The following is a 19,331-nucleotide window of genomic DNA, read 5'->3' on the forward strand; positions in this document are numbered from 1 at the left end:
GTATTTTATATAAGTGTAGGATGGGGTTAGATACTAGGCTCCAAAATTATAAATGATGTTTTCCATTGGCATGAAAGTCTGAGGTAACTAGAAGTCATGCAGGACAAGGGATACGTCTTTACTGGGCAGAACTGCCTTGCGTTGTCCCAGAAATCTAGCACCCCTGGCCTCCATCATTAGATGCATTGCTGTGATCACCCAAAACATCTTCTTCCCACATTTTCCGAAATACTCCTACAGGGGCCAAGCTGGCTCTTGGAGAACCACTGCTTTCCTGGCATCACTCGGTAGGAGGTGAGTAAAGCACTAATGCACATGTGTGCCCTGAAGAAGCGGGGTGCCAAAGGGGTGTAAGCTAGCTGTCCAAAGAGCATGCGTGTTAACTGTTAAAGCATTGTGGTCGTGGGGATAGAAGTCAGAACAGTGGGTGCTGTGTGCTGTGGGCAGTGACTACCAAGGGACACAAGGGAACTGGAAGGGGGATGGGAATGATTTATATCTTGATGGAGTATTTCTGGTAGATACAGTTGTGACAATTAATGGAATTTTACATTAGGATTTGTTGTGTGTTTCACTTTTTCCCTCAATAAAAAAGCCTGAAGAAGTGAAAACAGTTAAAAATTCTTGTGGAGAATGCCTGGTCCTCTGAGTCCCCACCTGTAGATTCTACTGTTATTTCCTGACTGGAAGGCAGTGCTCAGGGACACGCTGTCTCTCACAGTCAGTTTTGACAAGTCTTGTGTGGTAGGACTCAGTGTCATAGCCTTTGGCAAGTGCCTCTTTTGGAACTGTGCTGGAGGGATGAAGGAAGGCAGAAAGGGCAAGACAGAGCATTTAAAAGGGGACAAGGGACAGGAGACCAGAACCACTCGCTTCTCTGAGTCTGGTTTGTGTGGTCCAGGAGGTTCGTAGAGACAAAACAGAAACCTCGTTAGATCCTAGTCTAGTGGTCAAGAAGCTTTGGTCTGGCCCATACATGTCCTTAGCCCTCTTGTGACAGTAATCACATCCCTCCATCCCTCTGTGCTTTGTCTTCCCCTTTGCCTGGAAAACCCAGTACTCTGGTGGCTTCATGCCTTGTAATAGCTGAACAGCACCACCTAAAATCTCTGTTGTTCTCTTTCTTTACCTTATCTTTATATCCTGCACATGAGATCCGTTGATGATTAAAACATGTTCCTTGCCTCATTTGTACAGGTAAAGAAGCCACATAAATTTATTGTGAGCTAGGCTTTTGTATCCACCCACCAATAGGAAGATGGCCAAACTGTCAGTGTTTCTTGGACTTTTTGAGATGTTGAGTGTTTCCGTTGTCTCTGTTGTGGGGCGGTTTTGTTTGCTCATAGTTGTGTAAATAAAGCTTTTTCTCAGGGGAAAATCTGTGAGAGCCATGCTAAATGCACAGTTGGATTTTAGTAAGTCTGTGTAGGGTGGAGTGTGTGTGGCTCATCTCTGCAGGACAGGAATGGCTGTGTCACATTTGGAGACCCCTCTGGGGTCACTTCCGTGTTTTCCTTCCATGTCTTGCGTGGGGAACCATCCTGGGGGGATCTCCTCAGTAATTAGGTTGCTCTGTCTGTCGCCATGGGGGTGAGTGTGTAGAGCCCTGATGCTTCCATTTTGCATGATCGTGACTATGGGCATTCACGGGGCTCAGTGCTTCTCAGATTTTCCCACCAAAAGAGTCCTCTTGGGAAATGAAAAGTAAATGCTCAACCCAGTCTGCCAAAGTGGCTCATCTTAAGAGTTATTGCTTTGATGCCTCATGTTTCATCTGTTGAGTTTTTTTTTTTCTGCTTCATAGTATAGCCATATTTTCTCTCATTTGAAAATAATAACTCCTCCCAGGAAATATTTTGGTAAAATCAATACCCTAGGAAGATGAACTTTGAGTTTCTCAACTGTCTACAGCATCTCCTTGGGAATTTGTGGAATAAGGACTTGCGTAAATACAGAATTTCCAAGTATTTTCTACAACCGTGTGGTTCTGTGGCTTTATAAGTAAGTTCTTTTATGCTTCATTTTCAAAACTGATATTTTTGGTCTTAATAAAATGGGAAATTATTTAATGGTTGTTTGAATCCTTGTAACAGGAGGTCACAGTTATAGGTTTTATTTTAATACCATAACCCATTCCCCGTACATGTTTCCACTGGTTCTCAATAGAACATGGAAGTTGTGATATTTCTTGGGCTAAAGAACTCGCTTTAGTCCTTGCTTTTTCCAGGCACTCATCCACAGTCACTTCTTGGCTATGGTCAATTAGTTGGATGGAGCCTATTTCTCTTCATATTTCTTCATCATGCCAAATATGCATATACACACATGTTGATTCATGTTCAGGAAGGGAAGCTGTAGTAAACAATGCTGTGAACGTATTTATGAGGCACTCGGTTGTCACCAGTGGTCCATGGAAAGTACCATCAGGATTTCCTTTTTAATTGCAGAAGTGGGGCCCTGCTACTTCCGGTCCCTGCAAGAACAAGGATTCACCTCACGACATCTTTTCTCTCTTTCTGGGTTTCTGTAGATTTTCCTGCAGAACTTCCCTTAAACCCAGACCCTGGAGGGTTCTGTTCTGCGTCTCAGCCAGCCACATGCCTTGCCATGGCAAATGCTGTATAGGAGGGATAGACTTGGACATGTGGATTGGGGTGTCTACCTGGGTGCATGCTCAGAGCCCCTCAAAATATGAGATGGAGCTAGGGGCTGGCTAGGGAGTCAGGCTTGGGGTGTAATGTAGGTAAAAACAGTGCAAGACACACCAGGGGCTGCTCTGTGTATATGCTGTGAGGACTGTGCGGCCTGTGCTCAGACGCTGCCCCCAGCACTGGGTGCCTCTGTGGCCACTCTCCCCAGAAGTGGAGCCACACCGAGAGTGCACCCTCATGATGTCTGGGGTGTGTCTGATGCATGCCACCTCTGTCCAGCGCCTGGCTTCTGTCCTGGAAGGCAAGATCCACAATGTGGGGGAATTCCTCAAGAACAAGAAGGAAATTCCTCTAGAATAAAAAGGCATTTATTAATAGATACTACGTGGCCACAAATAAGAACAAATGCCCCTCCCCCTGCACTGGAGTCCTGGGTCTTGAAACTGCCTAGGTTCTTGTGACAACCCCTCAGTCCCCCAGCTATCACTTTTCCTGTGTCTGCCATGGGTATGGAATTTCTTGCAGAGTGAAAGGGTGGCGCTATAGATTAAGTCAGTCCTTCCCGAAGGAAGCTTCTGTTGGGGGCCAGTATGTTCCTTGTTAATTCTTATACTTAATCTCTGCTTTTGTAATTTAGTTCACATTGAAATTTCTCATTCTTGGTCTGGTAGGAAGTTGCTTCATGCCTCAAATGTGAATTTTCATTTTATCTTTAATAAACAAGTAGTTTTGTATATAAGTTATATGTGCCATATAGTCATGTTGTCATATACTGATGTTTCTAAATATGTCATAATTGCCAAAAAAGCACTGGGGGCTACACTTGGGTAGTTAGTTCATCATGGCCAGCTTTTTCGTGTGATTGTCATAGAAAGCCGTATGTCCTGTTTTCACAACTGGCCCCCCACTGACTGCCACAAGTTGAGTGGGTTGGGCTCAGTACCTTGCTGCAGGGGTCCTTTTTGGCAGCAGAGACCAGTGCTCCTATGATAATTCTTCCTGAGGATCTGAGGTGGAGCTGATGCTAGCGCTGGGGAGCGGCTGCAAATACAGATGAAGCTTCACTCGCTTGTCTGCCGCTCACCTCTTGCTGTGCGGCCTGGTTCCTAACAGGCCACAGACCATGGATTGGGGACCCTTGCCCTGGTGTAGCTCCTGGCCTCTGCCCGTCAGCTGGAAGCTGCTCTCAGGGTGTTAGCAGTCTGAAAATTCCATGGGTCACATAGGCATTGGTGCATGTCAGGCAGGAGTGGGGAGCAGTGTGTTAGAACTCGTTTTTTTTGTCAAAGCTTTAATTCTTTCCCCTTCCTTAATCCTTTTATTTTATGTGGAAAATTCATCTGGAAAAAACCACACAGTGGTATAAATCTGTGACTTTTTATGATTGTCGATATTTTCTAAAAGTATGTTTTGAATTTTACTATAAACCCATTTCAAAAGTCACCAAGGACTTCACCGAGCTGCTTCCGAAGAAAGGATGTTTTACATACACGGTATTTCTCTGGCATCAGTAGCTTCTGCTCCAGTCTTGTTCCCCCTGCTTTCTCCCTTGGAGTCTCCTGGCCTTTGGCCCCGGGCCCTTTGTCTGCCTCCTTTAGTTTTTTGCCTTTTCTGGCATGTTTCCTAGCCATCTCCAGACTCCAAAAATGGTTCCCCTTGCACTTCTGCTCTCTGACTTACACTTAGGACCCATATTCCATCCTCAGCTCCCTCTATTCTAGGCCAGGTTTTTGTCCCTATATAGTCTCATGCAAAGATGGGGATTGGTGGGCCCCTCTCTCCCTCCCTACCTGTTCCTTCCTCCCTCCCTTCCTCCCTTCCTTTCTTTTTTATTTCCTTTTCTATTTATTGAGCTCTTACCACATGCAAGATATGTAAAATGGGACCCTTCTCACAAGAGCGTGAGTGAGGTGGGACTGCCCTGTACCTTTTTCCCCTGGCCCAGGGAAGGAAGGCCAGCCACAGGAGAGCCCTCATTCAGTGGTGCCAGAGGTGGAACCTTTGTGACTTGGTGCTCCTGGCTATGGAAGGAGGGGGCATCCATAGGCACCTCTGGGAGAGTCTTCTGAACAGAATACTTTCAGAGCTGGTCATTGTCACAGGATGGGTAGAATTGAATAACAGTCCCAGAAACGCCAGAGAGGCACCATGGAGACAGAATGGCACAGTATGTACGATGGGCAAGGAGAAGGGCCTGGAAGGCAACAGTGAGCTGGAAGGTGAAGGCAGGAGGGCGGAGCGGGGGGGTGGGGGGGGTGGGGGGATGACTTCAATGCAGGGAGTCAGGGAAGAGGAAGGTGGGTTGAGCCAGGTGCTGTGGAGCTGCCCAGTAAGATGGAGCCCGAGGGCCCTTTGCTTGTGGTGGCCTGACCAGTGTGTTTCAGAGGAGTGGTGAGCACAGGCGGCAGCCAGCGGTGTATGGGAAGTGGAGGAAGTGAGTGTAAAAATTTTTTAGAAGTTTCTGGGGCAAAGAGGAAGAGGGAAAGTGAAGTGGTTAGGGGGACATGGGGCGTCAACTCCTCTGCAAACAAATTCATTCCTCCTGCCTATCCTCCCCCTCCCCTGACCTATTAATTTCTCTGACATTCTCCACGTAATTCCCATCAGCTGCAATCATTTCTGGGACACACGGTGGGAGACTGGGGTGACGCTGTGGTTGCAGGGAATAGGAATAGGAGGATCACAGAGTCGTCTCTTGATTCTGTGGTGTTATGATTTATGTTGAAAAGCCCCTGTGCCTCTGGCACCTTAATATTATGCCGTGTCCTTTCTCCAATGTCTAAAGTGAATAATAAGGTGGTATTTAGTGCATTTCGTCTAAACAAAATGTTTGGTGTTGAGTTAGGCTGTTTTATGGATTGGGTTTTAAAAGGGCTTATGCTTAGACCTTCAGAGTTTTCAAAGGCTTAAGGAAATGATTATGTGATATTCCAAAATACTAGAAGTAAACTGGAGAAACAGAGAATGAATAGTGAAATGTCTATAGGACATAAGAGAAGGCAGCTGTGGCTCAGCCTTTTTGAAGTTATTTCAAATTATGTAATCTGCATTGCAGGTAGAGTCATACGCTTGGTATAAGGAAAGCTGAGGACTGAGAGTGTACAGCTTCTCAGAAAGGGTCTGTTCGTTTTGTTCTTGCATCTGGTGCATTTCTCTGAGCTTTATTCTCCAAGAACTTTAGACTGTAAGGTCTCCAGAGGTGGTTTGATTCATTTCTGCATCTCTGTGTCTAGCAAGATGCCAGGTATGGTGTTTAATCAATTGCCAGTGGTTGCAAGCTCTTTGAAGCCCTCACTGTGTGACTTGATTTTCTGAAACTGTGGAACGTATCCTCCTTAAATATACGACTCGTTTTGTAAGCTTGTTTGTTTGTTTGTTTGTTCATTTGTTTGTTTGTTTTGACACCTTTTGAGAACTGTGTGGTGTTGGTGCCTTTAAACTCCTTCATTCAAACTTACTCTCATGTCTGCTCTTCCTTCCTCAGGTAGCCACGACCCTTAAAGATGGTGACTCTCTCCTGAGCAGCAGGATCACTTCCTACAAGAAAACACCTTCTCCGAGGTAATAGGGCTGGGTTGCCCCAGTGGCCCGCCAGGCCATTCTCATAAACAGTTGAGTCCTACACCCTCAAATTCAGGTGGTTCCGGAATACCTCCCATTGTATACAGAATGTTTTATTTTTTTGGTATCTTTTCCTTTGTGACAGCTCCATGGTTTTATCAGATTTCCAAAGGGGTCTGCAACCTCATTTAGAGTCGCGGCTCACCCTCTTTTCCAGGGTCACCTCCTCTAAAGGTATAGCCATGACCTGGGTAGTGATGGCCCCCTGTTCGGTGTCTGTGCTCTCTCTAATTCCAGCACATTCCAGGTCCTGCTTAACTTTCACTTAACTTTGACCTCATACTCCATTCAATTGGAGGCAACACTGCTTACCTACTCCCAGGAGGCCTAGGCCCCATGGTGCTATGAGTAATATCCTCTAGGCATCTGCTCAGGCTGTTTGTGGAGGCCAGAACCTGCCTTCTTTACCTAGACCTGCCCATCACTGGTCCCCACTCGAGTGAATCAGGGCTAGTGGGTCCCAGACACACTCAGTCACCCTTTCTCACACTTGTCTCCCAGGGGGTCTCAGAGATGCCTTTTTTCTGTCTGTTCTTCACTGCCTGCTGGTTCACACCCACATTATCTCTCATCTGGATGTCGGGGAAGCCCACTCTCCCCACCTCCCCTCTTGTCTCTAGTTTACATTTCATACAGGTGCCAAAACTTCTATAAAGCGTGAAAATCGGATCACACCCCACACAAAACTTTTAAGTGATTTTTTGGCCACCTGCAAAGTGCAGTCCCAGTATCTCAGCAAGACTCTTCCTGTGCTGGGCTCTGTTACCCTTTCCAGCTTTGCCTTGTGGCACCCCACCTTTGGGTTATGCTCCAAACATGACGGTGCTGCTCTCCTCCATGCCCTCCTCACCACCAGCCACCTCTCCAGGAGCCTCCTTCAGGCCAAGTGAGGGCCCTGCTCCCTCATGCTCTGGGCGTTTCTCTCTCCATGGACACCCCTGCATCACAGGATAACTCCCTGCTGGCTGATAAGCTCCTTGAACCAGGCCCTGAGTCTCCATTCTTAGTTTTGTTCCCAGAGCTATGTGTAGGTACAGGCATCATAGAGTAGATAGTCAATACACAATGATGAATTTGGCAGCAAATGGATAAAGAACATTTTCCTGAAATTTCTATTTGTTACCAGAGCATGGGGTGATGTATAATGGCCAACATTTGAGTGTGACCATTTGCTAAACAATATTCTCAGCCCTCCACAGGTGACAAGTCATTTAAGATTTACAACAACTGTCAGTGAATGCTGTGATTGTTATCCCCATTTTGTCAAATGGGGGCACTGAGGCACAGAGGCTGAGTGCCAGTGGAGGGGTATGTGGAAGGTACCTTGTGATCACATGTGGCCTGGTGCCTGAACTGTGACCATCTTGAGGAACACGTTCTCCTTTTATATTTTGTTCATTTAAATTTTTGTACCATTTTTGTCTCTGGCAGTAGCGCTATGCCTGTCATACAGTGGACCAGGCTTTCTATTCCTGGCAGTGTGAGGGCTGGTTGGGTTTGGCTTCATGCTTGGAATTTCTGTGCTGTTTGGGGCATAACAAGCTTTGTGTTGGTGTCTGCTGGGAGAGTGGTCTATTTAGTCTTGGGTCCATCTTCCCATTTTTCCTTTCCTCTGTCCTCATTCTCTTAGGTCATTGCAACATCCCCTTCCCCCTATCCCCATCTCATGGCCTGGAGTGGATCCCCCAGCCCTAGGGTCTGATATGGATTCAAAGGATCCTCCCACAGCCCTGAATTTTCTCCAGGACAGTTCTGGGCCAGACAAAGTAAAACCTGGATCCATGGATTTGGCTCCTGGGTTTTATAGACTGTTAGAGCAGGAGGTCATCTGACTCATTGCCCACCTGTACAGATGCAGACACCAAGGCCCAGGGAGGAGTCGTGTCCAAGACCACACTGCCCTGTGCCAGCAGGCCCCGGGCCTTGGACTTGGAGTTATTAAATGCTCTTTGCTCACAGTTACTTTGAGATTTTATATCAGTATATGCTCTGTAGAAATCCAGCTTGGCATCTTCTATTTTTTTCTCTTGGCTTAGTAATCAAACAAGCCAGATCTTATAACTAAGTGAACTAACAGCTGGCAGTGTTTGGCTGTTTGATAGTGCCTTTATTTGGTTTCTGACAAATTAACATGAGTAATTGATTAGCCTGGAACTGGAATTTGGGAAATATTTTAACCATTTCTTTTTTATTTCTCTAGCAGAGAGACTTAAAACACACATCCTCACAGTTAAGGAAAGAGCTGATATGCCAGGCTGTAAGGCATCAAAGCCTTGTATCTTATTTTAATAATCTGAATATAGTTTAAAATATATATATATGTGTGTGTGTGTATATATATATATATACATATATATATATATAATAATACTATTAATCGAGGCTAATTTGGGAGGAGGCCAATGTACGTGAGTAAAATGTCAGAATTACAGGACAGGTAGGGAATGCAGTTTTACTGCTCCGAGGTGGGTTTCAAGGCTTGAACCAGGCACATGGTTCGTTGGCCTCATGCTGGGGACAAACTTAGGAGAATCTGAGTGGGGGCATCTCTCATGCTTGGAGTTGTTTCCTGCATTTATTTAAAAAGCACATTATAATATATATTTTAAAAATACCTTTTATTACTACTTCTTAAATAGAATGTTTTCCAGATACTATTCGAATGATTGCATGTCATTAGACCCTAAATTAGATGTGTTGGTTAAAATATTTTGTGTCTGCAATTATTTTATACCTATAGATAAGAATATAGGTGAATTTAATCTCCTGTAAAAATCAAAAGGCAGATTTTTTTTTTTTTTTTTAAAGCATAGAATGATCAAAGTATAGTCTTCTCTGGACATTGCTACTGAGGTTGGGTAAAAGACGGCTATTTCTTTTGTTTCTTTTCCTCATTCATTTTATGAGATCTGGGTTCCAAGCACAGTGCTGGATGCTGTGGGTGCCATGGTTCCTGCCCTCTTGAGGCTTCCTATCCTGGGGTAATTGCAGGAAAATGTACTAAAGGCTGTGACCGGCATGAACATAGATTGCCCTGGGGGCCCAGAGGAGGAAGACCTATCCAGACAAGGGGTCTGGGGGCTCCTTGGGTAGACTAGGAGGAGAACGACCTGGACCGAGACCAGAATGCTATGGGAGGTGCCTTGATGAAGGGCACAGGGAATCGTGAAGGCCAAGGCTCTGAGACTGGAGAGCAGGGCCATGACTTATGGACTGGTGTGGGCAAGGGGACGAGAGCTTGAGTCTGGAGAGGTAAGGTGGAGCCTCTGCACGAAAAACCTGTGTGCTTTGCTAAAGAGTTTGAGTTTTCTAACATGAATAAAATGTTGGAATTACAGGACAGATAGGGAATGTGGAAACTGAGGCCCAGGGAGCCAACAAAGGTGTTTTGAGCAGACAGCTTGGTAATTATGAGTTTATAGGCCCTCTGGCATGAATGGAAGCAGTAATTCCACAGGGAGAGAGACCAGTAGGGAAACTGTGGCTATAATCAATCCAGGCAGGAGCCAGTGATTGCTTGGGCTATAGAGGCGTCAGCAGCGGGTGTGAGTGAACTGGGTCAGCTTGATGGTGTGACGAGGCAGACTCTTGCATGGCCGATGTGGAGCAGTGCTATGCCCGCATGGCACTGGGGAGCAGATTTGGTGGGGAGATACGGTTTACTTTGGGGCCTGTTGAGTTCGGAGTACTCGTGAGCCCTCAGATAGATAGATTTGTGCCAAAGTTTCCCGGAGGTTCCAGACTGGGACTTATTGGACATGATCGTCAGGTCCCATTCAGGAACCCTAATGGTAACGAAAACTCAGAGAGGAAAAGAAGTTATACTGAACATTACCTCCATTTGGGCTGGGGAAATTGAGGACAGTAGGCACAATTGAGTTTTTATTTTCTTTTTCTCATTCAATTGCTATGATTTTAGTGACGTTTTTGTAGATAAGGCGATGGTATGGTTTCCTTCCATCATGAATCAAATACTTATTCTGATTACAACCCCTGTCATGTATGTGGACAATGCGTTATGTGATTAAAATAATGAGTTACCAGGGAGGGACTCAGTTTAATATGTAGCCCTGTCGCTGCGTGATACCTATTACAGTGGATGCTATGTTGGTATGGGCTTCTAAACCTCTCAGGGGCGCTGTGGAGGTTTTGTTTCTGTTTTTTTTTTTTTTTTCCTTGCGATACAATTAATACATGCTCACTGTATAAATTTTGGGTAGAAAGCTTGAGAGAAGGGCAAAACCACCCAACCACAAGAACCAAGCCAATTTTAATATAATGTTATTTCTTTTAGTTTTTTTTTTTTTTTTTTTTTGCATTTCCATGAAGCTATATCATCTTATACAAATGATTTAGTGTCTTATCTTATAAAATGAAGGTGTCACCTTTGAGCTGGACCTGGAAGTATGAAGAGACTTTTGCAAATGGGTCCCGTTAGTAGAGTGCCTTCCAGGTGGGGAACAAACCCACCTAAGTAGAGGCAAGCTGGTTTAGGGTATAGTACATAGTCTACTTTGGATGTAGCACAGATAAGATTGGGGGGAAATCTAAATGGTATTCAAGACTGGAACTGAATATTGGGACAGATGATGTTTTACTAATCTTAAGCTGAATTTGTCCCCAAGTCTGCAAAAAAAATTCTTCATTCTCCCTCCTTCCCATTTGCTATTCAAAAGCATGATTACATTAATGATGTAGGGAGACAAACCCATCAGTGTGACTTGCGGGTGAGAGTGGGGATAGGTGGGGGGGTCATTGTATATAGTTTTAGAGATTTTCTGGAATAGTGACTTTTGTTTTTGTTTTTGCTTTTCTTCCATTCCTCTGTTTCTCTAGGAGAATATGAAAGTGTTACTCAGGCTTGCTTGTTTCATAGCTCTACTGATTTCTTCTCTGGAGGCTGGTAAGTTAAGCATGTCCTTGTGTTCTTGTCGGCTAAGAAAATCTGTTATTTACAATACACGAAGTACCTTAGCTAACGGTAACTTTGGTTACCTGTTTCTGCTGAATCTGCTAGTCACAGAACAGTACTCCTGGATGTTCCTTTCGGTATCTTCACTTTTTATTCTCTTGTTTACAGAATTTGTAAATTGAGGCCTAGCAAAGTTAAGAGCCCAAGGTCATTTCTCTAGTTTCAGAGCAAGAGCTAAAATCTAGGTCTCCATTGTCTAATCCAAGCCTCTTTCCACTGTGTTGCTGATTGAAGAGTATGAGACAGGAAATCCTGGCTTTTTTTAAGAAGAGGTGTTAAATGTCTTTATGAACCCGCAGCTGAAAACCATCAAGAGACAGTTCTTTCTTCTCTTTTATTCATTTTCTCTCTTCTTCCTTCCTTACTACAAATGCATTTAGCCCATACCCTGTGCCAGTCACTAGGTGCTGGGGATACAGAAGTGAATAATGCAGACAGCAGTATCTGTCTGCAGGGGGTTTACATTTCATGTGGGGGAGAGACAATAGATTAGATAAGTAAATAGTTATTAGGTCATACAGTGATCAGTACAGAGTGAAAAATAGCAGGAAAGGAAGGTATAAAGTTTGGGGATTGGGGTGGGCAGAAGGTTACATTTTTTGCTAGTGTCATTGGAAAAAGCCTCATTGAGAAGTTGACTTTTGGGTCAAACCTGGAGGGAGGCATATAGGTTGGGGGTAGGGAAACATTCTAGGCAGCCTGGGTCAAGGCCTTGAGGCCAAGAGTACTAGCATGTTTCAGGAATTAAAACCAGAGCGTTGGAGCGGAGTGAAAGGTGAGAGAGGTGGTAAGGGATGAGGTCATTTGGGTAATAATACGTGTCACATGCAGATATGTTAAGTAAGGTGATGTCAGGAGAGTTTCCTATTTAATTTAGCAACTAAAAAGTCATAAGTAACTTTGATCAGAACAATTTTGGTGGAATGGTGAGGCAAACCTCAGATGAATAGAAGAATATGTCCAGCTGAGACCTTACTTACGGTTTATTCTTTTTTTCACTACTATCATTGCTGCTGCCACTCCTAGTAGCTAAATACTAGTAGTTCTCACTCTGTGCAGATACTGTACTAATGCCTAGCCACTTTTATTTCCATTCTTTTTCAGCAGCTTAAGGTTATAATTGACATAACAATAAACCACACGTTTTTAAAGTATACAATTTGATGTGTTAACATACATATCCACCCCTGAAATCATTATCACAATCAAGATGATGAATTTATATCCATCATGTTCTAAAGTTTCTTGTTGATCTTTTTCCTATAGTGTACGGCTACTGAGGTCTCTGCTTGTCATCTGATGATTAGTCAGAGATTGCCTTAGATTATTTGACCCAAAAGTCCTCTGCCCTTTGCTGAGTGGTCTATGTGTGTTGGGAAATGCCTTCAACACTTAGGCTATTCACAACTAGGCCTCAGCCTTCACTTCCTGCTCATATATGACCTCAAGTTCATTCATATTTAAGAGACTGGTGCCTTCTCTGGTCTGTCCTGGGCATGTACACAGCCCCATATACATGTGTGCTTTCCTGGATTACCCAGGAATATAGTAGAGCTTCTCAAAACCTCCTATGGACATTTAGTTCCCTAGATCTTACTTTAGGCCAGATGGTATTGCAGCTTCAGGCAGCTGCAGTGTTAAACAGTTGCCACTGATAGTTTTTTTTTAACAGACACTCCAGGCATAGTAGGGCTTTCTTGTAGTGCTCTGAGTCAGGACAATAATACCAATAACACCACCATTTTGTGTGACATTTCTAGGGAGCTAGCTGCTAGTCAGGTGAATTTACGGCAATGCTTGGGAATGAGCTTTGTGAGAAGCTCCAAACAAGTCTGCTCTTGCTAGGTTTAACAACTCCCTGTGTAAGGCTGTTGGTTTTTAAGGCTATAGTGGAGCTGGGAAGATGGGGGAATGAGAGTAATTTAAATTACAAAGCCACAAATTCTGCCTTTTTACTGAGATTCAGCTGGTTTTGGTAGGTTTATTTTTTATTTTTTATTTTTTTTTAATAAATGGTCTGATTGTTATAAGCCTTTGATTTTGAAAAAAAAATTTTTCCAAGCTTTTTGTTTTTATAGAGGAGTGAGTTTTTGGAAAACTTTGCTCTGCCGTTCTGGAAATCTGTATCAGAAGTTTTTTTGTTTTGTTTTTATTTTCATTTTTCCATAAGGTTATTCAATTGATTGAAAAGACTATCTTTTCTCCACGGGATTATCTTTGTGCCTTTGTAAAAAATTAGTTGAATATGTTTGTGTAATTTATTTTTGGGAACTCTATTCTGTTTCGGTGGACTGTTCATCTTTATACCAATACTACACTATCTTAATTCCTGTGGCTTTATAATAAATATTGAAGTAAGGCAGTGTAACTCTTTTGACTTTGTTCTTTTTAAAATTAAAGTTGTTTTGACTAATTCTATATAAGTTTTAGAATTAGCGTGTTCATTTGTACAGCCCTGCTCAGATTTTAATTGGGATTGAGTTGAATATAAATCAGTTTGATGTTATTATAAATGTTTTTTTGTCATTCAAATTGAAATACTTTCTAATTTTTCTTTTTATTTCTTCTTTGACTCGTGAGTTATTTAGTCGTGTTTTTTAATTTTCAAATACATTGAGAATTCCCATATATCTTCCTGTTACTGTTTTTTAATTTAATTTCATTGTCACCAGAGAACATACTTTGTCTAATCTGAATCCTTAATAATGCATTGATTATTGGGTTATGAGTGAGAATATATAGTATATCTTAGTAAGTTTGTTGTGTGTACATAAAAAGAATGCATATTTTACTGTCGTTGGGTAGGATTTTTCTACAAATATCAATTATGCCAAATTGGTTGATATGTTATTCAAATCTTCTATTTCATTACTGATTATCTATTTGTTCTATAACTTACTATGAGTAGGATATCGGAATCTCTGACTCCAATTATAGGTTTCTCCATTTCTCCTTGTAGTTCTATCGGTTTTCGCTTCATATGTTTTGAAGCACTCTTAGTGGGAGAATAAACATTTAGGATTACTATGTACCTCTTGATAAATGACTGCTTTGTCATAGAGAAATGACCCTTTTTATTCCTGGTAATATTCTTTACTGTAAAATCTACTTTAGCTGATAACAATATAATAACCATTTAAATTTGCTTTTGATTTGTGTTAACATGGTATATCCCCTCCTTCCTTTTTTAGCTTCTAATGTATTTGTGTCTTTATATTTAAAGTATGTGTATGTATGTCTGTTAGGCAGCGTGCAGTTGGAGCCTTCTTTCTTTATTTAACCTGATCAACTCCACCTTTTAATTGGGGTGTTTAGAGCACTGAAATTTTAATATGATTATTAATATGTTTGTTTTAATTTTAGGATCATGTTATTTCATTTTCTGTTTATTCCTTCAATTCTTTGTTATTTTTTTCTTTTTCTGCTGCCTTTTGGATTAATCGAGGATTTTCATGATTTACTTTATCTTTTAAGTTGGCTTATAGAGATAACTTTTTGTTTTTTAAATAACTGCTCTATGGCTTCTAGTATCTATCTTTAACTTATCACTTCTACTTTTAATTGATACTATACCATTTTGCATCTAACCGAAAAAAATTAAAACAGTATACATCCACTTCTTCCTTCTTAAACTTTAGTTCCCATATATTTTATTGCTTCATATGTTATAAATCTCACAATATATTTTATTTTTGTTTCGAACATTCAGTTATTTTAAAAGAGATTTAAATAATAAGAAAAATTATTTTATAATTACTCATGTAATAAACATTTCTGATGTTATTTATTCTTTTTCGTAGATTCTTTTTTCATCTGGTATTATTTTCTTTCTTTCTGAAGGACTTCCTTACATTTTTTTTTGGTAGTGTAGGTCAACTGCTGATGAATTTTTACAGCTTTTATAAATATAAAAGAAGTCTTTTTTTCCCTTCATTTTTGAAAGATACTTTTACTGATTATAGAAGTCTAGGTTGATTTTTTTTCTTTCAGTACTTACCTTTATTCCATTCTCTCCTAGCTTGTTTCTGGCAAGAATGCTGCATCTTTTTGTCTTGGTGTAGTTTTCTTCATGTTTCTTTTGCTTCGAGTTTATTGTGACTTGGAAGTCTGTGAGTTAATCATTTTCATAATATCTTGCACATTTTTTAACCTGTAGTTCTTCAAGTGCTTTTTCTGTTTCACCCATTTCTCCTTTTCTTTAGAGATTCATAACACATGTTTTAAAGTTGTCCTGCAGCTAATGCCTTGTTTATTATTCTGTTACTTTCCTCTCTGTATTTAATTTTGAATAGTTTTTAATGCTCTGTCTTGAGCTTTACTCATCTTTTCTTCTGTAATGTTAAATCTGCCATTAATCATATCCAGTATTTTTAAAATAAACATTTTAGTTTTCATCTCTAAAAATTTGGTTTAAGTTTTTTTTTTTTTTTAATCCTCTTTCATGTCTTTTCTCGGCATGTTTGATCTAGTATCATAAAGAAATGGAACACTATAGTAATAACTATTTTAATTTTTCCATCTATTATCCATTTCCATCTATGTACCCATTCTATTATCTCTGTCATTTCTGAGTCAGTTTTGATTGACTGATTATTTTCTCTTCATTATTGGTTATATTGTCTTACTTCTTTATATGCCTAGTAATTTTTTATTATATAACACACATTGTAGATTTTGTTGTGTTGGGTGCTGGATATTTTTGTATTACTAAAGATGTTTTGAGCTTTGTTCTGTCACAAGGTTGTTACTTAGAAATAATTGATCCTTTCAGGTCTTGCTTTTAAGTTTTATTAGTCATGATTAGAACATGGTTTCTTCTAGGCCTAATTTGCCCCATCTACGGAGTAGAAACCCTTTTGAGTATTTTACCTGGTGCCCCATTCTAGCTGGTGATAACAATGACTATTCCAGAATTGTGTGTGCTGCAGATATTATTCAATCTAATCTTTTGGCAATTCTTTCTCTGGCCTTAGGTAGTTTTCTTACATATTTACACTAATCAATACTCAGCTGAAAACTTAAGGGAGACTCTCTGTAACCTCCTCTATCTCTCTTTCTCTCTCTCTCCCCTCCCCTCTACCCTGCCCTAACCCTGTACTCTACCTTGAAAACCCTTGGTTTACCTGGATTCCCAGCTCCATCTCCTAAACTCAGAAGAACAGTGGGCTTTGCCTACATTTCCTTCTTGTAATGTCATGGCCTAGAATCTCTCTGTAGGCAGTAATTTGGGAAAATTATAGAGCTCACTTCCTTTCTTTTTCATCTTTCTGGCATTTCTGTCCTTTGTTCCCTGATGTTCAATGTCTCAAACATTGTTGTTTCAAATACTTTGTCCATTTTTTAGTTGTTCAGGTGGAAAGGTAAATCCAGTTCCTGATATTCCATATTGTACTGAAGCAGGTATCTTTCCTGCTAGATTATTACTAATTTATAGATGAGTTAAGAGGAGATGAGAGGTTAAGCAACTTCTCAAGGGTACACAGGTACTAAGTTATACAACTGGATTTGAATATAAATCTTTCAGATTTCAAAGATAATGCTTTTAATCATATGGCTGTTAAAACTCATATTTAATATGAGCTGATGTATTTAATAATTGATATGTTCATATGTAGGTATTACATTAAGAAATATTGACAGATTTCTTATAGAAATTGCTTTTCCTTTCTCTCTTTTAAAGATAACTGTGAGAAACGTAAAGAACAAATACTTTTAATTTCTTCTGCAAATGAAATTGATGTTCGTTCGTGTCCTCTTAATTCAAATGAAAACAAAGGCACTATAATTTGGTATAAAAATGACAGCAAGACACCTATATCTTCAGAAAGAAACTCCAGGATTCATCAGTATAAAGATAAACTTTGGTTTGTTCCTGCCAAAGTAGAAGATTCAAAACAATACTATTGTGCAGTAAGGTAAGAAAGGAATTAACATGTTATAAACATGTGTTCTATGTACCTGCAGTAGTTAAAGAAAGAAAAATCTTTAAAATAGTGCTTAATTCACCTATTTTGATTTATTTTAGAAATTCAACTTACTGCCTCAAAATTGAAATAACTGCGAAGTTTGTACAGCCTGAGCCTAACTTGTGTTACAGTGCAGAAACCATATTTACACAAAGACTACCCGTCGCAGGAGATGGACAACTTGTGTGTCCTTATTTGGATTATTTTAAAGATGAATACAATGAGTACCCCAAAATACAGTGGTATAAGGTAATATTATATAAAGTATGTTGATTTACTTTTCCAGCAAATAAAATAGCTTTCTGAAGTAAACAATAGGATGAATCTGCAAAGTACTTTTCCATTTGGCTTATTGTTTGCTTTTGGGTGGTGAAACTTAATAGAAATTTTTAAAGGAGTTGTAAGACTGCATGCATTTAACTTGAAGCTTAACTAAAATCTCACTTCCTATTATTTTAATTTAATTTAATAATGTAGAGTTGAGAAGAGTATAGTAGGAATGAAAGATGTTTAAAGGTAAGGCTGAGTATAAATTTAGTTTTTTAAAGAGATAACTATTTATTACAAAATATATTACTTTGTGTTTTTTTAAAAATATCAAGTGGTTCTTAAATAACTTAGTGGTTTCTACATTTGTCTTATAAGTGGATTGGCTAGCACTCCATGGAACACACGACGTTTCAGTACCTTTGATGTGCCTTGTTTGTTGGAGTTCATGTAGGGCCTCATACTCTAGAGCAGAGGTCCCCAACACTGGGCTGTAGACTGATACTGGTCTGTGGCCTGTAAGGAACTGGGGCACACAGCTGGAGGTGAGCAGCGGGCAAACAAGCAGAGCTTCATGTGTATTTGCAGTCACTCCTCAGTGCTGGCATCACTGCCTCAGTTCTGCCTCAGATCATCAGGCCTTAGATTCTTATAGCAGTCCCAGGTGCCAAAAAGGTTGGGGATCACTGATAAGAAATATAAAATAAACAATAGTGAAGAAAGGAAGTACAACATTACGAAGAAACTATACTGTTAATGTTCTTTCCTCAAATGTGTGTTTTGTTGTCGTTGTTGTTTTTGCCAAACAAGTTTTTCATTTGTCTTTGAACTAAAAGGCTTATAGGCCTAAAAATTTAATATCCTGGGAGTATAATTATGATTTTTGCTATAAAAATTATAATATTAAAACTTGTATGCAAGGAACCTATTGTTTCATATGTATGTACATATATGTATATGTGTATGTATATGTAATATATATAAAATGTATATATTATATATATATCACATACATATAAAATATTGATGTGAAAAAGTGGAATTTCTTTTGCTGGCAGACTGGGTAAAGTTATTAATTGGTTTGCAATACTTCCTGTCACTCTATCTAGGACTGCAAACCTCTTATTCTTGACAACATAAATTTTATTGGAGAAATAAATAAACTCATCATGATGAATGTGACTGAAGCGCATAAAGGGAATTATACTTGTCATGCATCCTACACACACTTGGGAAAGCAGTATGGTATCACCCGGGTTATAGAACTTATTACTTTAGGTAAGTTACAGGTCCAATCCTCAGAGTTCACATCTGGGGAGGCCCAGAGACCACAATTCTAATATGACCCTCCATGGAGTAACAAAAGCCAAGAGAAACTTAATGACTTATTAAAGGTCACATAGCTTTAGTTAGTTTTTGTTGCTAAATGCTGTAAATGTCTTTCATCCCTGCTTCAGACTCAGTGTTAATTAAACAGACAACTAGGAAGCTTTTTCTTTGGGATGGCTGAAGATGGTTCTTCTAGGGAGCTCTGGTGCTGTCTTCATCTGGTGTTTGAGGGCAAACTGAGTGGCTTTATTTGGGGAATCTGAGTGTCCAGCGTGAGGATTCTTTGCATGATGGTATGGATGTGAATAAGCTCTGGGATAAGTTACACTCCCAGAATTTACCTCTTGTTCAGTCCCTGTTAACCCAGTTACTTTACCTCTCCAAGATGGTCTCTTCCTCTGGATGAAAGTGATACAAACTTCCAAGGTTGTTGGGAAGATTAGAGGTCAAGTGTGTGGTCATGTGCTTGGGGCAAAACAGATGAGCAATCAATAGATGTGCAATGTCTATTCTTGTTAATTTCCT

The 19,331-nt window shown here is 40.4% G+C and overlaps 1 protein-coding gene across 3 annotated transcripts in view; it reads left to right on the forward strand.

The window, feature by feature from the left end:
- Positions 1-19,331, forward strand: part of IL1R1 (interleukin 1 receptor type 1) — a 58,067-nt gene that overhangs the window by 25,508 nt on the left and 13,228 nt on the right. For all 3 annotated transcript variants that reach the window (XM_016120769.2, XM_016120771.2, XM_016120772.2), the window contains exons 2-6: positions 6,136-6,212; positions 11,109-11,175; positions 16,925-17,159; positions 17,270-17,459; positions 18,587-18,755. In XM_016120769.2, coding sequence (XP_015976255.1) covers positions 11,115-11,175; positions 16,925-17,159; positions 17,270-17,459; positions 18,587-18,755 — 655 coding nt within the window. In that variant the 5' untranslated portion in view covers positions 6,136-6,212; positions 11,109-11,114. The remainder of the gene's footprint in view (positions 1-6,135; positions 6,213-11,108; positions 11,176-16,924; positions 17,160-17,269; positions 17,460-18,586; positions 18,756-19,331) is intronic.

Source organism: Rousettus aegyptiacus, unplaced genomic scaffold (assembly GCF_014176215.1).
Source record: "Rousettus aegyptiacus isolate mRouAeg1 unplaced genomic scaffold, mRouAeg1.p scaffold_m13_p_7, whole genome shotgun sequence".
Taxonomy (NCBI): Eukaryota; Metazoa; Chordata; class Mammalia; order Chiroptera; family Pteropodidae; genus Rousettus; species Rousettus aegyptiacus.